This window comes from Pteronotus mesoamericanus, unplaced genomic scaffold, assembly GCF_021234165.1.
Source record: "Pteronotus mesoamericanus isolate MK-2021 breed Mesoamerican mustached bat unplaced genomic scaffold, CSHL_Meso_final scaffold_409, whole genome shotgun sequence".
In the NCBI taxonomy this organism is placed as follows: Eukaryota; Metazoa; Chordata; class Mammalia; order Chiroptera; family Mormoopidae; genus Pteronotus; species Pteronotus mesoamericanus.
Genome location: NW_026555316.1, coordinates 714,350 through 727,115, shown reverse-complemented (window position 1 = coordinate 727,115; position 12,766 = coordinate 714,350). Strand labels below are relative to the sequence as shown.

The following is a 12,766-nucleotide window of genomic DNA, read 5'->3' as shown; positions in this document are numbered from 1 at the left end:
AAGCCCCTCGGCGCCAGAGCAATCTTTTAAAACCTAAATCAGTTCGTGTCACCCCTCGGCTCTCCCTCACGCACGCACAGGGCTGGCTCCTTTTTGTCATTCAGGCCTCGGGTTAAATGTCACCTCCTCAGAGAGGAGGCTTCCCTGTCGCCCAGTCTCGAACAGCTGCCCATCGCTGCGCTCCCCGAGGGGCCCCGTCCCAGGGTGGAACTCCCGCACCCGCCTCGCGGAAGGGGCTCCCCGACCGTCCGTCCCTCAGGACCCTCGCCGACTTGCCCCTCAGGTGGGGCCGGGGAGCCAGGACCGGCCTGGACGCCCCTCAGCCTGCGCTCGGCCCGATCGCTGCGGGTCGGGGCTCCGGACGCAGACCCTTCCGTCAAGCAGTCCCGTCCTCGCGCCGTGCCCCGCGACCGGACGCCAAACCAGCCGATCAGCCCACGGCCCGAAAGGTCGGGTGGGAAGCCGGCTCACTCACCTCCGCCCCGCTCCTGCTCAGCTGCTCACTCCACTCCCCGTCGAGCGTCGCGCCCTCCGCGCCCCGCCCCCGCCGCCTCGCGCCCTTCGGGCCCACCCTTCGCTGCTATGCTCCTGGCTGTTGGCGGGAAAGTCGTGAACGTCGGCGCGTGCGCACTCCGAGGCCCTGGGAAGTCTGTCTAGCAACCCTTGTCGTCACGGATCACAGTGCACTTGATTGGCTGCTCTACGGCTGCGGTCAACTCCGCCTCCCTTCTGTGGTTGCAGGCGGGCTCCTGGCTGCTGCGGACCCCTGCAGGTACTTAAAATCCTGGTGCTGCAAACACCCTCAGGGACTCCCTCCTGTCTTGTTTTACAGATGCGGGAACGAGCCCAGAGAGGGGAAGAGACTTATGTTCCCTAAGTTAATGGCAGAGCAGGACTAGAACCCAAGGGTGTAACTTTCAGCTCAGCTCCTGCCGCCACGAAGCTATATTTAGAAGGAGTAGATAGAGAGGCAGAAACCAGGTGAGCATCCGATGCTTCCTGACCTACAGGACAGGCAAGCAGGAGAGCTTTTTTATGGGTTTTGTTTTTTTAAAATGTGGCTCTTCCACTCTTTCCTGAACCATGGTTACCCCTCCATGTTTGCTCATCAGCCACACGCCCACCTCATTGGCCTTTCTGCCCTTCAGGTCACCACCCCACTCCCAGGCTGCCTGCCTCACTGCCTGCACTGCCTCATCTGCTGAGGATCTGCCCTACGCAAGCCGCCCGAAGGACCGCTGGCCAGTGAGGGCAACTGGCCAGCGGTCCTTGGGGCCTTTTCTGACACTATCGCTGGGCAGCCATTCTGCCGCATCATGGGCCAGAGGGGCAGGGATCTGGGATCCCTCAACCACGGGTGGATGCCAGAGGGGGAAGATGACGCCACTGGCACCATGAGGCAGATCCAGTCTCCCCACCCTGAGTCCCCTGTGAGTTGGCCAACTGAGAGGCCATCACTGTCAGTCCCAATGTTGGTCAGGCCTGTTAGAGACAGCACCAAATACACAGGTCTGGAGACTTTAATATGCATACAGGATTTCGATCAGCCAGCGCGGACCTCAGGAGACCCCCCCCCAAGACGAGAGTCTTACTTGCCATGAGTCCTCTCTCTCTCTCTCCAACAAACACGGTCCGTTTGCCTCTCCCTGGTGGGAATGGCAGCATCCACTCTCCCTGTGGAGATGGACCTCGTGCGGAGGGGGCCACCTCGGCTTGAGTTGGTTCGGTTCAGCCCTGGGTCTGCGGCACCATGAGAAGTGGTCCGGCGCCCCTGGGGCCTGGGGCATCTGCTTTCAGCCTCTCTCAAAACACGGTGTTCCTCTGGACAGAGATGTGCCTTTGGAGAGGTCCGGCACGCTGGAAGGCTGGCTGGTTCTGGCCACCCTGCCTCCAACCCTTTTCTTGCCTCCTACCCTCCCCTGACCCCGCAAAAAACAAAAACAAAAACAAAAAACCCGCTGGGACTGCCCAAAGAACCCAGGGCTCACCTAGTAGAGCACGTCCTCGAAGTCCAGCTGTAGGTAGCGGAGCAGGCGGGGCGGCAGGGGCAGGCGGGGCAGGGCGTGGGCCAGGCGGGTCTCCAGGTGAGCTCTGAGCGCACAGCGGCTCAGGTGCTGCAGCGATCTGGGCTGCCTCACCAAGGCGAAGAGGGAGGAGTAGAAACGGTGGTGCTTCTGGGGACGGAACAGGGGCCTCAGCGAAGGCAGCCTTGGGCTAGTGGCACCCGCTCCTCCCACAGGGGGAGGCTGGTGGCCAGTGGGTGTTGCCAGGAGCCTCTTGGGAGTCGGGAGGATTTGGAGTGGTCACTCTGAGTTTTCTTTTCTGGGACATGAGAGGATCTCTGGATAATTTGTGTGGGGCAGAATAGGGGGACCAACGGGGCTTCCCTTCAGTAGGTGGGGGTCTCTTGGGCAGGCTGCGTGATTGTGTGGTCAGGGTCCTGGAGTCTCACCTGCAGAGTTTCAGGAGACACCAGGCCCACAGCCCCCTCAGGAAGCCGCACGACACTGTAGGTGTTCATCAGGACCTCGATGGTCCGCGGGGACATGCACCAGCGTTCCAGCACCTGGGGGAGGCCGAGACATCAGCGTTTCCAGGGTTACCCCCACTGCAGGGTCCAGTCAGTTCACGCCGGGTGTCCCCCAAAAGGTAAGTTGCCGTCCTACTCCCTGGGACCTATAAATGTGACCTATTTAGAAATAGGGTCTTTGCAGATGTACTCAAGTTAAAATGAGGTCTTCAGGGTGGGTCCTAATGCAACATGACTGCCGTCTTTATAAAAAGAGAAAACAGAAATGCAGACATCATGCAGCGACAACACCATGTGACGATGCAGGCAGAGATTGGACCGATGAACCGACAAGCCAAGGAATGCCAAAACTGGGCAGCCGCCAGAAGCTTGGGGACAGGCAGGGAAGAGATTCTCCCTCAGAGCCTGCGGAAGAAACGAGCCCTGCCTGCAGCTGGATTTCAAATGTCCAGCCTCCAGGAATGTGAGGGAAAACATTTCCATTGTTTGAAGCCACCCGGTTTGTGGTCCTTTGTTATGGCTGTGACAGGAAACCAATCCATTAGCTAACACTTCTGTTGTGCATAATCTATGCCACATACTTTTCTTAGCACTTTACACGTATTACATCTCTTAATCCTTGTCCCTACAAAGTATGAGCTGTGATTGTCCCCATTTTACAGACAAGGGAAACTGAGGCACATAGAAATTAAGGGACTTGCCCAAGCTTTAGTGCCAAAGCCCAAGGCCAGCAATGTGGCTCTTGACCTTTTACTACTACAGCATCCTTCTCTATCACCAGCCTCCGTAAGGCTCTCTGCTGGATGTTTCTGGATGGGAAAGGGGTCCCTGAGCTGAGGCTGGAGATCCTGAGGGGTAATGATCCCGGGCTGGTGTGGCTCAGGGGGTTGGGCGTCGTCCCGCAAAGCAAAGTGTTGCCAGTTAGAGTCCATGTCAGGGCACAGGCATGGGGTTGTGGGCCAGGTCTCCAGTTGGGGAACGTGCAGGAGTCAACCAATCAATGTTTCTCTGCCTCTCTTTCTCCCTCCCTTCCCCTTTCTCTAAAAATAAATAAATAAAATCTTTTTTAAAAAAAGACTAATGAATCTGCCCAATGCCAAGTGAGGAGTAGAGATGGCTACAAGGGCGGGGCTGGGGGGGCGGAGCAGGGCCTGGTGGTCAGGGAGGGGTTTTCAGGGTGGGGGCCTGGGGCGGAGAAGGAGAAAAATCTGGAGCCCAGAGGGCATTGCGGAGAAAGGAGGGGCCAGCAGGGACCTGACGTAGGAGTGGGGGCGGGACCAAGATGGAGCCAGATTCATTCTCTCACTTCTTTTTTTTTTTTTAATTGATTTTAGAGAGAGAAAGGGAGAGAGGAAAACATCATTTGGTTGTTTCACTTATCCATGCCTTCATTAGTTAATCCTTGTATGTGCCCTGAGCTGGGGATCGAACCCACAACCTTGGTGTATCGGGACAATGCTTTTACCAACTGAGCTACCCCACCTGATCCATTCTCTCATTTCTTCATTCAGCAAATATTTACTGAGAACTACTGTGGGCCAAGCACCAGGGACCTAGCCGTAAGGAGAACAGACAGGTCCTTGTCATGTGGGAGTTTCTATTTCAAAAGGGAAACACAGCTTACAGATATGCTGCTGCCAAAAAAACCAAACAAACACGTAGGCTCGGAGACTGAGCGTGGCTGGAGGGCCCAGGCCTAGGTGGGTGGTCAAGAAAGGCCCCTCTGAGGACGTGGCCTGATGCAGTGAGGGGCAGGCCATGCCAGGGGTGCTGCTCTTGCTGGGGGACCGTCTGCATGGTCAGAAAGGCAGCCATGCACAGGTCGGACCCACACAGGTACCATCATTCCCGCTCGTGCCTGCACATAATACCCATTAGCAGATTCATGCTTCATCTTCTCCATGTCTTGCTCTATGTTCAGCTACAGGCAGTGACCACAGATTCTTCGTAAAATCAGAGGACATCTAAGTGCCATCTCCCAGGCAGCACCCCTGCACACAACCCCCTCTTTACCCATGCACTGGCCTAGGACATGAGAGGTTTGAACACCCTGCGCAAGGAGAGGGGGCCCTTCTCCCTGGCCGGCTGGGAGAGCTGCATGTCCTGGGCACAGCCGGCGAAGGGGAGCAGGGGGAAGGCCTTCTCCAGGGAACAGGCCCCTGGAGAAAGCACCCCCATGCCCGAGGCCCTCTGCTTCCGGCCCTGCATCTGGGTGGAGCTCACCCGAGCTGCTCCAGCCCATCTGCCCAGGGCAGGCCTCTTCACCTCACTCCTCAGAGCTAGAAAAATGCAGGCTGGTTCCCGCCAACCTTCTCGCTCCACCTGCCCCTCCTATCTGCCCTTGGGGCCGGTCTCTCTGTGCTTCCTTGCCCACGCTAGCGTGTCTCGTACTCTGCCTCAGATGCCTGTGCCTCCAGCTTGTCAAGCCTGGCTTGTTCCAAGTCCCACCCCCTTCAGGAAGCCTCCTGAATCCCAACCTGCATCTCCCTCTCCCTTGTCTAATGATATCCTACACTGGGATAACGCCTAACAGCTTTGCAAGTGCTACTGAATATCAGAACAACGCTCGCTAACAGCTGTTGAACACTAACTCCAGGTTAGGCCCTGTCCAAATAGCCTCGTACGGGTGAGCTCGTTTAGTCTGCACACAGAAGCAGGGATCCTGTTATGTCCCTATTGCAAGGATGAGGAAACTAGGGCCCGGAGAGATTAAGCAACGTGCCAAGGGTCACACAGGTCGTGTGCCCTGCTCCAAAGGCTGCATTCTTAGTCACCACCGATCTCGGAGGCTGTCGGAGGACTGAGGGAACCCATGTGGCAGGTCACACACCTTCAAACAGTGCCTGGTGTCTGGTCAGGACCATCACCCGCTGCACTCCGATAGCTTTCTATCACTGGTAGGTCACAGGGAACTGAGGTTCCCAAAATCCCAGTGACTGGCCTATAGTCACATGAACAAGCATCAATGCTGGGCCTCCTCAGTGTCCAGTCCGGTGTGGTGGCCTGGAGAACCGGCTGGGCGGGTAGTGGCCCCTGATGGGCCGTGGGGGCCTCCTTCGCCAAGAGGAGTTCCTGCCCAGAGAATAGTCATCCCAGCCGAGCCTGGAACAGCTGCCTGATTGTGGGAAACAGACCCTGCGCTTTCTGACCAGGGCGCCGGGATGAGGGGACCAGTGGGGCGCTTTGCTGTGCCGGCCCCCTTGGTCTGGGAGGCAGGGAGCAGCCGGGCCAGCGGGGCGGGCGGTGGGGTCCCGGGAAACCCCCTTGCTGTTCCGCCACCTCCTCCCACCCTGTCCCCAACTATGGGAAATCATTAGCTGTCAGAGCCACCGTCAGATTACAGGGAATTGCCTGTCTCCTAATTATCTGGTGTTAATAGGAGATTAATTAGTGTTAATTGTTGATTTTCTTGTATTCTCCCAAAGGGGAGACCAATCTGCCAAACTCTCAGGCTGTTTAATTATTTGGTCTTGCTTAGGAATCTAGACAGATGCTTCGAGGTTTGCGAGTGAAGGGGAGAGGAGGGGACAGCAGGGGAGCATCCGGGACGGGGCTGGGCTGGGCGGGACAAGCAGGGGCACCTGCCCGCAGCCAAGTCAGCCCTGACCCGATCCCTGGGAGAACGCGGTTCCCTACCCAAGACCCAGTGCCCTTCACGCCGTCATTTAGCCCCCTCCAGACACGACGCAGCATGCGACAGGGCCCCCTGCCAAGGCGTCAGTTACACAGGTCCTCCTGTCAACCCACTTTGGGGAAATTAACAGAAAAGACGATGCAGATTCGAAACTGACAGTGCAAGGCTTTTTCTCAGGTGCCAGGACAGCCGCAGCGGGACTGGGTGAGGCCTGTCCTGCTCAGCGCTCAGGAACCAGGACCACGCTAGTCTGCAGGTGGTCAGGAGGCCCAGGACTTGCGACCCAGGCTCACTGCTCTGCCGTAGGGGAGCCTGCCCTGTACTGTGAGTGCCTCACAGGCAGGCGGAGCCTCCGAAACACTTCTATCAGCTCACTCCTTCTGCCCACATCAGTCCTGCCTCCGCCTTACAACCTAACCCCACTCCCCTCGGTCCACCTTCCCCACACATGCGCACACATGGGGTGCACACTCACATGGATCCACATGTGCGCCTGTGTGCACACACATACCCCTCCTCCGGTCTGTGTCCTCACCTTTGCCCCCTGTTGGGCTTTACTGACTTGCGGAATAAAAGACAGACTGAATGGACCTATCAAATGCCCAAGTGTTCCGGGCGTATCGAGAGCATGTGGGAGCGCAGGTCTCCCGCCCCCACGCCTTCGTCTCCCTTCCTCTGCCCCCAGCCCCGTACCTTGGGGAGAGCCCCAGGCCAGACTCGAACGGCGCCATGGTTGAGCAGGGCCCGCACTACATGCTCTGGGCTCTGGGCCAGGGCCGAGGGCGGGCCCTGCAGGGCACAGTGCAGGGCTGTGTGTCCTCCGTAGTCCATAGCGTTGACGCTGACGCCGTAGGACAGAAGCAGTTCCACGACAGCGGCGTGGCCGTGGCGACAGGCCAGGTGCAGGGGCCGCCGCTTGTCCTGGTCCGCCGCGTCAGCGTCGGCGCCGGCCGAGAGAAGCAAGCAGCACAGCCGGAGGCAGCGGGCTGCGGTGGCTTCAGCATCGGTGGGGGACATGCAGCGCGTATCGCAGGCCACCAGCAGTGGGGTCCAGCCTTCGGCGTCACGGGCATCTGGGCATGCCCCCCGTCTGAGAAGCAGTTCTGCCAGCTCCACATGGCCCAGCCGGGCGGCCACGTGCAAAGGGGTCTCCTCTTCCTCCTCAGAACGACCGTCCACTTTCGCCCCAAACCTCAGGAGCAGCTCTGCACACCTGGTGAGGGCGAGAAGACAGTGGGGAGGAAAACGGGGCGCAGACCCTGCACTCCTGCCAGTCTGAGCGAAGCAAGCGGGGGGTGGGGAGTTGGCCTTGGGTGGCTCCTGGCTCTGTAGGCCCTCACCTCCACCTTGTCCCTAGTCATCTGGCAACATTCTGCAGGATCTATAATGCCCGCTTTTCAAGTTCACACACTCCCTGCAGGAATTGTGCACTAAACTCTCGACGGCAGGAAAAGTCACGAGGCACCATTATGCCCTTAAAACAGGTGCCTTCTGAGGGCCTCCCCTGCAGTCCCTTGTTTAATGCCCACAGCATTCCTGCGACAGGTTCAGTGGGGGAGGCCCCACGGGGGCGAGCTCATGGGGGAGAAGCTGGCTTTCGGGTCCAGGGGCAGCAGGGCAGTTGGAGGGACCGGAGGAGGAAGTGAAGCGGGGCCTGGCAGTGAGCATGAGGAAGCATAAAACCAAAACGGACCAGCCAGGTTTGCCTCACGAAGGCCCCCGTGGAAGGTCACGTGCACCACAATCCAAGGCTCAGGGCCTTAGCCTCTTTGCTAAAATCAGCTCCCGCTTCCTCCTCTACGGAATGGGGACAACTGCTGAAATCTAGACCTAAGTGCTGCTGTTGCCTGAAAAGCTGTTATCATAAGAGCTCTTAACAGCAGCATTTGGTGTGTTGGGCGGGGGATGGGTCATAGGGACGGTGATGGGTCATGATATCACCCGGCCCACATTTCTACATGTTTGAAATTCTCCATAATGATTTTAGATTTTTAGATATACATTTGCTTACTCCAGAAAGGAAGGGAGGAAGGATTATCGCTGGGGGCGGCCTCAGGGAGGCTGGGCTGGACATGGCCAGAACTAAAAATGTGGGGCTGTGTACAACTGCGCCGTCCAGTACAGTAGCCACCTGCCTCGTGTGGCTGCTGAGCGCTTGCGGTGTGGTTAGTCCTGGCTGAGACTCGCTGAGATTGTGAAAGCACAGCAATCTGATGGCGATACAGAACAAGGGCGTGCACTATCTCGTTAGGTTTTTTGTACTGATTATATACGGAAATGATAATATTTTGGATGCATTGTATTACGTAAAATATATTATTAAAATTAATTTCGCCTGTTTCACAGATATCTGCGCGCCCACATTCACAGCAGCATTACTCACAACGGCCAAAACATGGAAGCCAACTAAGCGTCCATTAACAGGCCCACGGGTAACTGCCATGCGGCATCTGCACACGACAGAATCTCATTCAGCCTTTAAAAAGGAAGGAGATCCTGACACAGGCAACGGCCTGGGTGACCCTGAAGACACTACGCTAAGTGATACAAGCCAGTCACAAAAGGACAAACACTACCCGATTCCGCTCATATGAGGGACTCAGAGTAGTCCAAGCCGCAGAGACAGAGAGTAGAATGGCGGCGACCGGGGGCTGCGGGGAGGGAGGGATGTGAAGTTATTGTTCCATGGGTATGGAATTACAGTTTTGTAAAAATTAACAAGTTCAGGACTTGGCCATGGCTGGGTAGCTCAGTTGGTTAGAACATCATCTTGATACACCAAGGTTGTAGGTCCGATCTCTGGTCAGGGCACATGCAAGAAGCAAGGAATAAATGCCTGAGTAAGTGGGACAGCAAGTCAGTGTTCCTCCCTCTCCCCGCTTTCCCCTTTCTAATCTGAAAACCAATAAAGTAACAAATAAGTACATGGAAAGTTCAGGAGCCGGACGGATGGCGGTGATGGCGGCGCAACAACGCGAAGGCACCTGACACTGGGAGGCGGGTTGGGGGCCATGTGTATCGCACCGCGGCTTAAACAATTAATTCCACCGGTTCCATTTTCATTTTCATTCTAGTGGCAAGGCTGCTAGACAACCTTCCATGACCACATGGCTGTCATGGTATCTCTCCCGGGCCATGCTGGCGTAGGACGCGTCTTCAGTAGGATAAGTCAAAGGGCTCCTCTGAGGGCTGGCAAGGTTCGCAGGTGGAAGGAGGCCCATGAAAGGAGGCCCCGAGAATCCAAAGCCCGCCCGTTCGGGGGCAGAGTGTGAACTCTGGCAGCCGCGCATCAGTAGAGGGAGGGCCTCCCCTATGGGTGCAGTTGGCCACAGGCTTGGCAAGGCTTCCTTTGTGGGGTTCCACGCCGATCAAAAAACGGTGGGGACTCACCCTCCAACATCCCCCACACCTAGGGCATAATTATTTGGAATATTTCCTACAGTAGATGATGCGTTGTCACATCTAGGTACATCCTTTTATTTCTCCTGAGTTTGGTGAGCGGAACTCGGTCCCTGAGCCCATGACGGAGGGTGCCCAGCCTGAAAATGCCCCACCTGCCAAGCTGAGAACCAGGCCCTGTCCACAGGGACCAAAGCAGGCTCTGAGCACGGGTTGCTGTCCTTTCAGCCCACCTGGATCACCGGACAGTTGGTCCCCGAGGGCAGGACCGTGCCTCGGTTGCTGCACTTACCATAGTCCTGGCACACAGGATAAACTGGGAACGTGTGACAACCTTACAGTCCAGTGTGGATCCGCAGAATGAGTCCAGGCGCGTCCTCCAGCGCGGGCCACGCAGTTGGCCCCTGCCACAGCCCTCCCCTGCCTCCGGGAACGCGGGACCTGTCCCGAGTCCGGGCCGTTCCAGACCTCCTGGGACCCCTGGCTGTGTCCCCCATGGCAGGCTGGCTCCCCAGCCGCGCCCTGACTCCCCCCTCCAGCCCACCGGCCTGTCCGCCGCTGATGTGCTCCCCCATTTTTCCTGAGGTCACCGCTTTGGCCCCCCAGGAGCGGGATGGGGACGGGGGTGAGGGGTCACTCACTCGAGGGTGCCAGCCCCCCGGCAGAGGTGCAAGGGGCGTTTCCCATCCTGGTCAGGGATGTTGGGGTCGGCTCCTGCCACCAGCAGCACGTGGACACAGGCGGTGTGGCCGGCGGCACAGGCCTCGTGCAGGGCGGTGCGGCCCCCAGGGGCGCGGTCGGGCCTCGCCCGCCGCCTCAGCAGCAGCCGCAGGACCTCCGTGTGGCCCCGGCTGGCCGCCACGTGCAGTGGGGTGGTCAGTTCCTCTTCGTACGTCAGAGACCAGAGTCCTAGGGAGAGGGGAGACAGGGGCCTCAGACCCTGGAGGGAAGCAAAGAGCCGCCAGACAATGGGAGAGGTGGCAGAGGCCGGGAAGAGGGAGCCCACAGCTCCGTTCCCAGCCTCCCCTCTCCCCTGCGGACCCCCCGGAGCCCCTGGTCCGTACTCAGAGCGCGAATGTTGAAGCGGAAATCCCTCCATCGCTCTGGGTCGCTTGTATCAAAGATGGAGTCTGGTGTCAGGCCAGTGCTGGCGTCGGCAAGGATGTGGGAGACAGAGCCCACGTCCCCGGCCAGCAGCGCCTGCCAGAAGGCCAGGGCAGGTCCTGAGGCCGTGCGGGTGACGATGGGTCCCGGGCCAGACTTCGGGTCCTCTGCAGGCTCACTGCGGGGCTTCTCCACCAGCCTGGCACAGAGGGCATGTCTGTCACCCAGGGACTCTTCCTGCCCCCTGCACTCTTCTGGGGACCAGCTCATGAGGAAGGGGTGTGGGGAGGAGCGGTGGGGGCCGAAGACAAGGAGACAAGAAGAAGGGAAACAGGCAGGTGGAGGGAGAGGGTCTCTGTGTCTCCGAGCTGAGCTGGAGCTGAGCCTGCCCAGCGGCGCAGCTCCCAGGAGCTATTCTGGGCTCCGCATGACTTCACCCCCGGGCCAAGGTTTAGGCAGCTTTGGGGAGAGGGAGAAACTGCCAGAGGCTGCTGCTTCTCCTCCGTGCCCGCTGCGGCCAGTGCAGCCCCCGTCCTCACCCGGCTGGCGGCTGGTCCAGCGCGGCTCCGCAGCCCGGCTCTCGAGCAGCAGGTCGGCCGTGCTGTGCGCGGGGAACAGCTCCTGCAGCCTCGCCAGGTCTCCGGTGTACAGCGCGTTCTGCAGGGCCATGTCACGGCACAGCAGCGGCGACAGCCGCGGGGGCTCCCAGGCCGGGCGGGCCGGGGCCGCAGGGAAGCTCCCCACATGGTGTCCCCAGTGGGGAGGGGAGCCCCTGCTCCCAGGCATGGCCGTTTGGTGGAAGAGAGAGTCAAAGAAGCGGGACGCAGGGCACTGGGCAGGCGGGTGCTGGGCCCGAGCGGGTGAGGCCCCTGGGGGAGGGGCAGGAGAGCCCAGCCATAAATAGCCCGACTATCCTGGCTCTCAGTCCTGCGGAATGAGGCCCAAGCTGGCAGTGGGAACTGGGGAGGGGCCTGGAGGGCGAGCGAGGATGGAGCCCTCCAGCCACCAGCTTCACCCCGAGTGGTTCACAGCAGCACTGAAGGGACCACCCGGATGGTGGCATCCGCCACAGTTTCACAGGTGGAGGAAGACGGAGCCCCGGGCGGGCGGGGGCCGGGCCCTGGTGTGATGGCTTGTTGCAGAGCGGAGGCTGGAAGGGGCGGGGCGGGGCGGGGCTGTCCAGCTGCTGCTTCTCACTCCGCCTCATCTATCACGGGCTCCACCACGAGGCCCCCAGCTGCCTGGGCTCTGATCCCAGGCGGAGGGCAGGTGGGTACACATTCATTTTTTATGTCCTCCCAAATGTCACCAGTTAGTCCCATACCTCCACCCTCCCAACCCTAAAGGAGGGGCTCAGAGTAGCAACAAATGATGGAGAAAGCCCCTCTGTGAGTTACCCCTCCAGGGGCTTATAGGAAGACAGACTCTACCCGGGGGGCAGGGCTCCCACAGGCAGCAATAGAGAGACGGCTTTCGTTTGGGAAGATAAAATGAAAAAAGGGAGAAAGAAACCTCAAACCAGCCCCTGGGCTGAGCCGAGCCGAGCCGCGCCGAGCCGCGCCGCTGCTGCCCACACGGCAGTCTCGCCTGCCTGGCCCTCATCGCCTTTACGACCTGTGAGGCACACCTCGACCTTTATTCACACGCTCTTTACAACGCTTCCTCAGGGAGAACCTGGAGCTCCCAGGGTTTCCGGACCCCAGTCCCCCACCCCGCTCCCGCTCTTCTCCCCCGACCAGGGGGACCCACCGATGGACTCCCGCCAGCGGGCAGGAGCAGCGTCCTGCTCGGCCCTCTGGGGCCAGGCTCTGGGTCAAAGACAGTGCAGAGCCCAGGCAGGAGGGAGGGCTGCCCAGAGGAGAGAGGCGGTGACCACTCAGGAAAGGTGTCTGCCGGCAGCCGCGAGCACCTCCCGCTCCCCACAGCCTGTCTCCTCCCCAGCCTGTCGCCTCCCTGACCTCCCAGACACCTAGGTAGGAATAATCCAACCCTAGAGGAGACGGGACCTCGGAGGTCGGCTGGTCCCATCTCTCCGGGCTTTACAGGTGCGGACACTGAGGTCCAGAGGCAGGAAAGGACGGTGCAGCCCACCCCGGGTG

General features: G+C 59.3%; 1 protein-coding gene across 2 annotated transcripts; it reads right to left on the bottom strand.

The window, feature by feature from the left end:
- Positions 1-1,441: 1,441 nt before the first annotated feature.
- On the bottom strand, positions 1,442-11,546 carry ASB10 (ankyrin repeat and SOCS box containing 10). 2 transcript variants are annotated; one of them, XM_054593468.1, is made up of 6 exons: positions 11,207-11,546; positions 10,205-10,472; positions 6,858-7,377; positions 2,453-2,566; positions 1,989-2,174; positions 1,442-1,837 (listed from the first exon to the last, which is right to left on the bottom strand). In XM_054593468.1, the coding sequence occupies exons 1-5, from the start codon at positions 11,451-11,453 to the stop codon at positions 1,989-1,991; spliced, it is 1,335 nt and encodes a 444-aa protein (XP_054449443.1). In that variant the 5' UTR covers positions 11,454-11,546; the 3' UTR covers positions 1,442-1,837. The 2 variants fall into 2 exon arrangements, with proteins under 2 accessions (XP_054449443.1, XP_054449442.1); XM_054593467.1 differs by lacking the exon at positions 11,207-11,546 and adding an exon at positions 10,628-11,016.
- Between the last annotated feature and the right edge of the window lie 1,220 nt (positions 11,547-12,766).

Bases quoted from the DNA above. Each gene is read 5' to 3' on its own strand.
- ASB10 (XM_054593467.1), bottom strand. From the start codon at position 10,937: ATGAGCTGGTCCCCAGAAGAGTGCAGGGGGCAGGAAGAGTCCCTGGGT. The intron at 10,473-10,627 runs GTACGGACCAGG...CCCTCTCCCTAG, and splicing joins CTTCAACATTCGCGCTCTGA to GACTCTGGTCTCTGACGTAC. The intron at 2,567-6,857 runs GTACGGGGCTGG...GGCCTCCCCCAG, and splicing joins GGCCTGGGGCTCTCCCCAAG to GTGCTGGAACGCTGGTGCAT.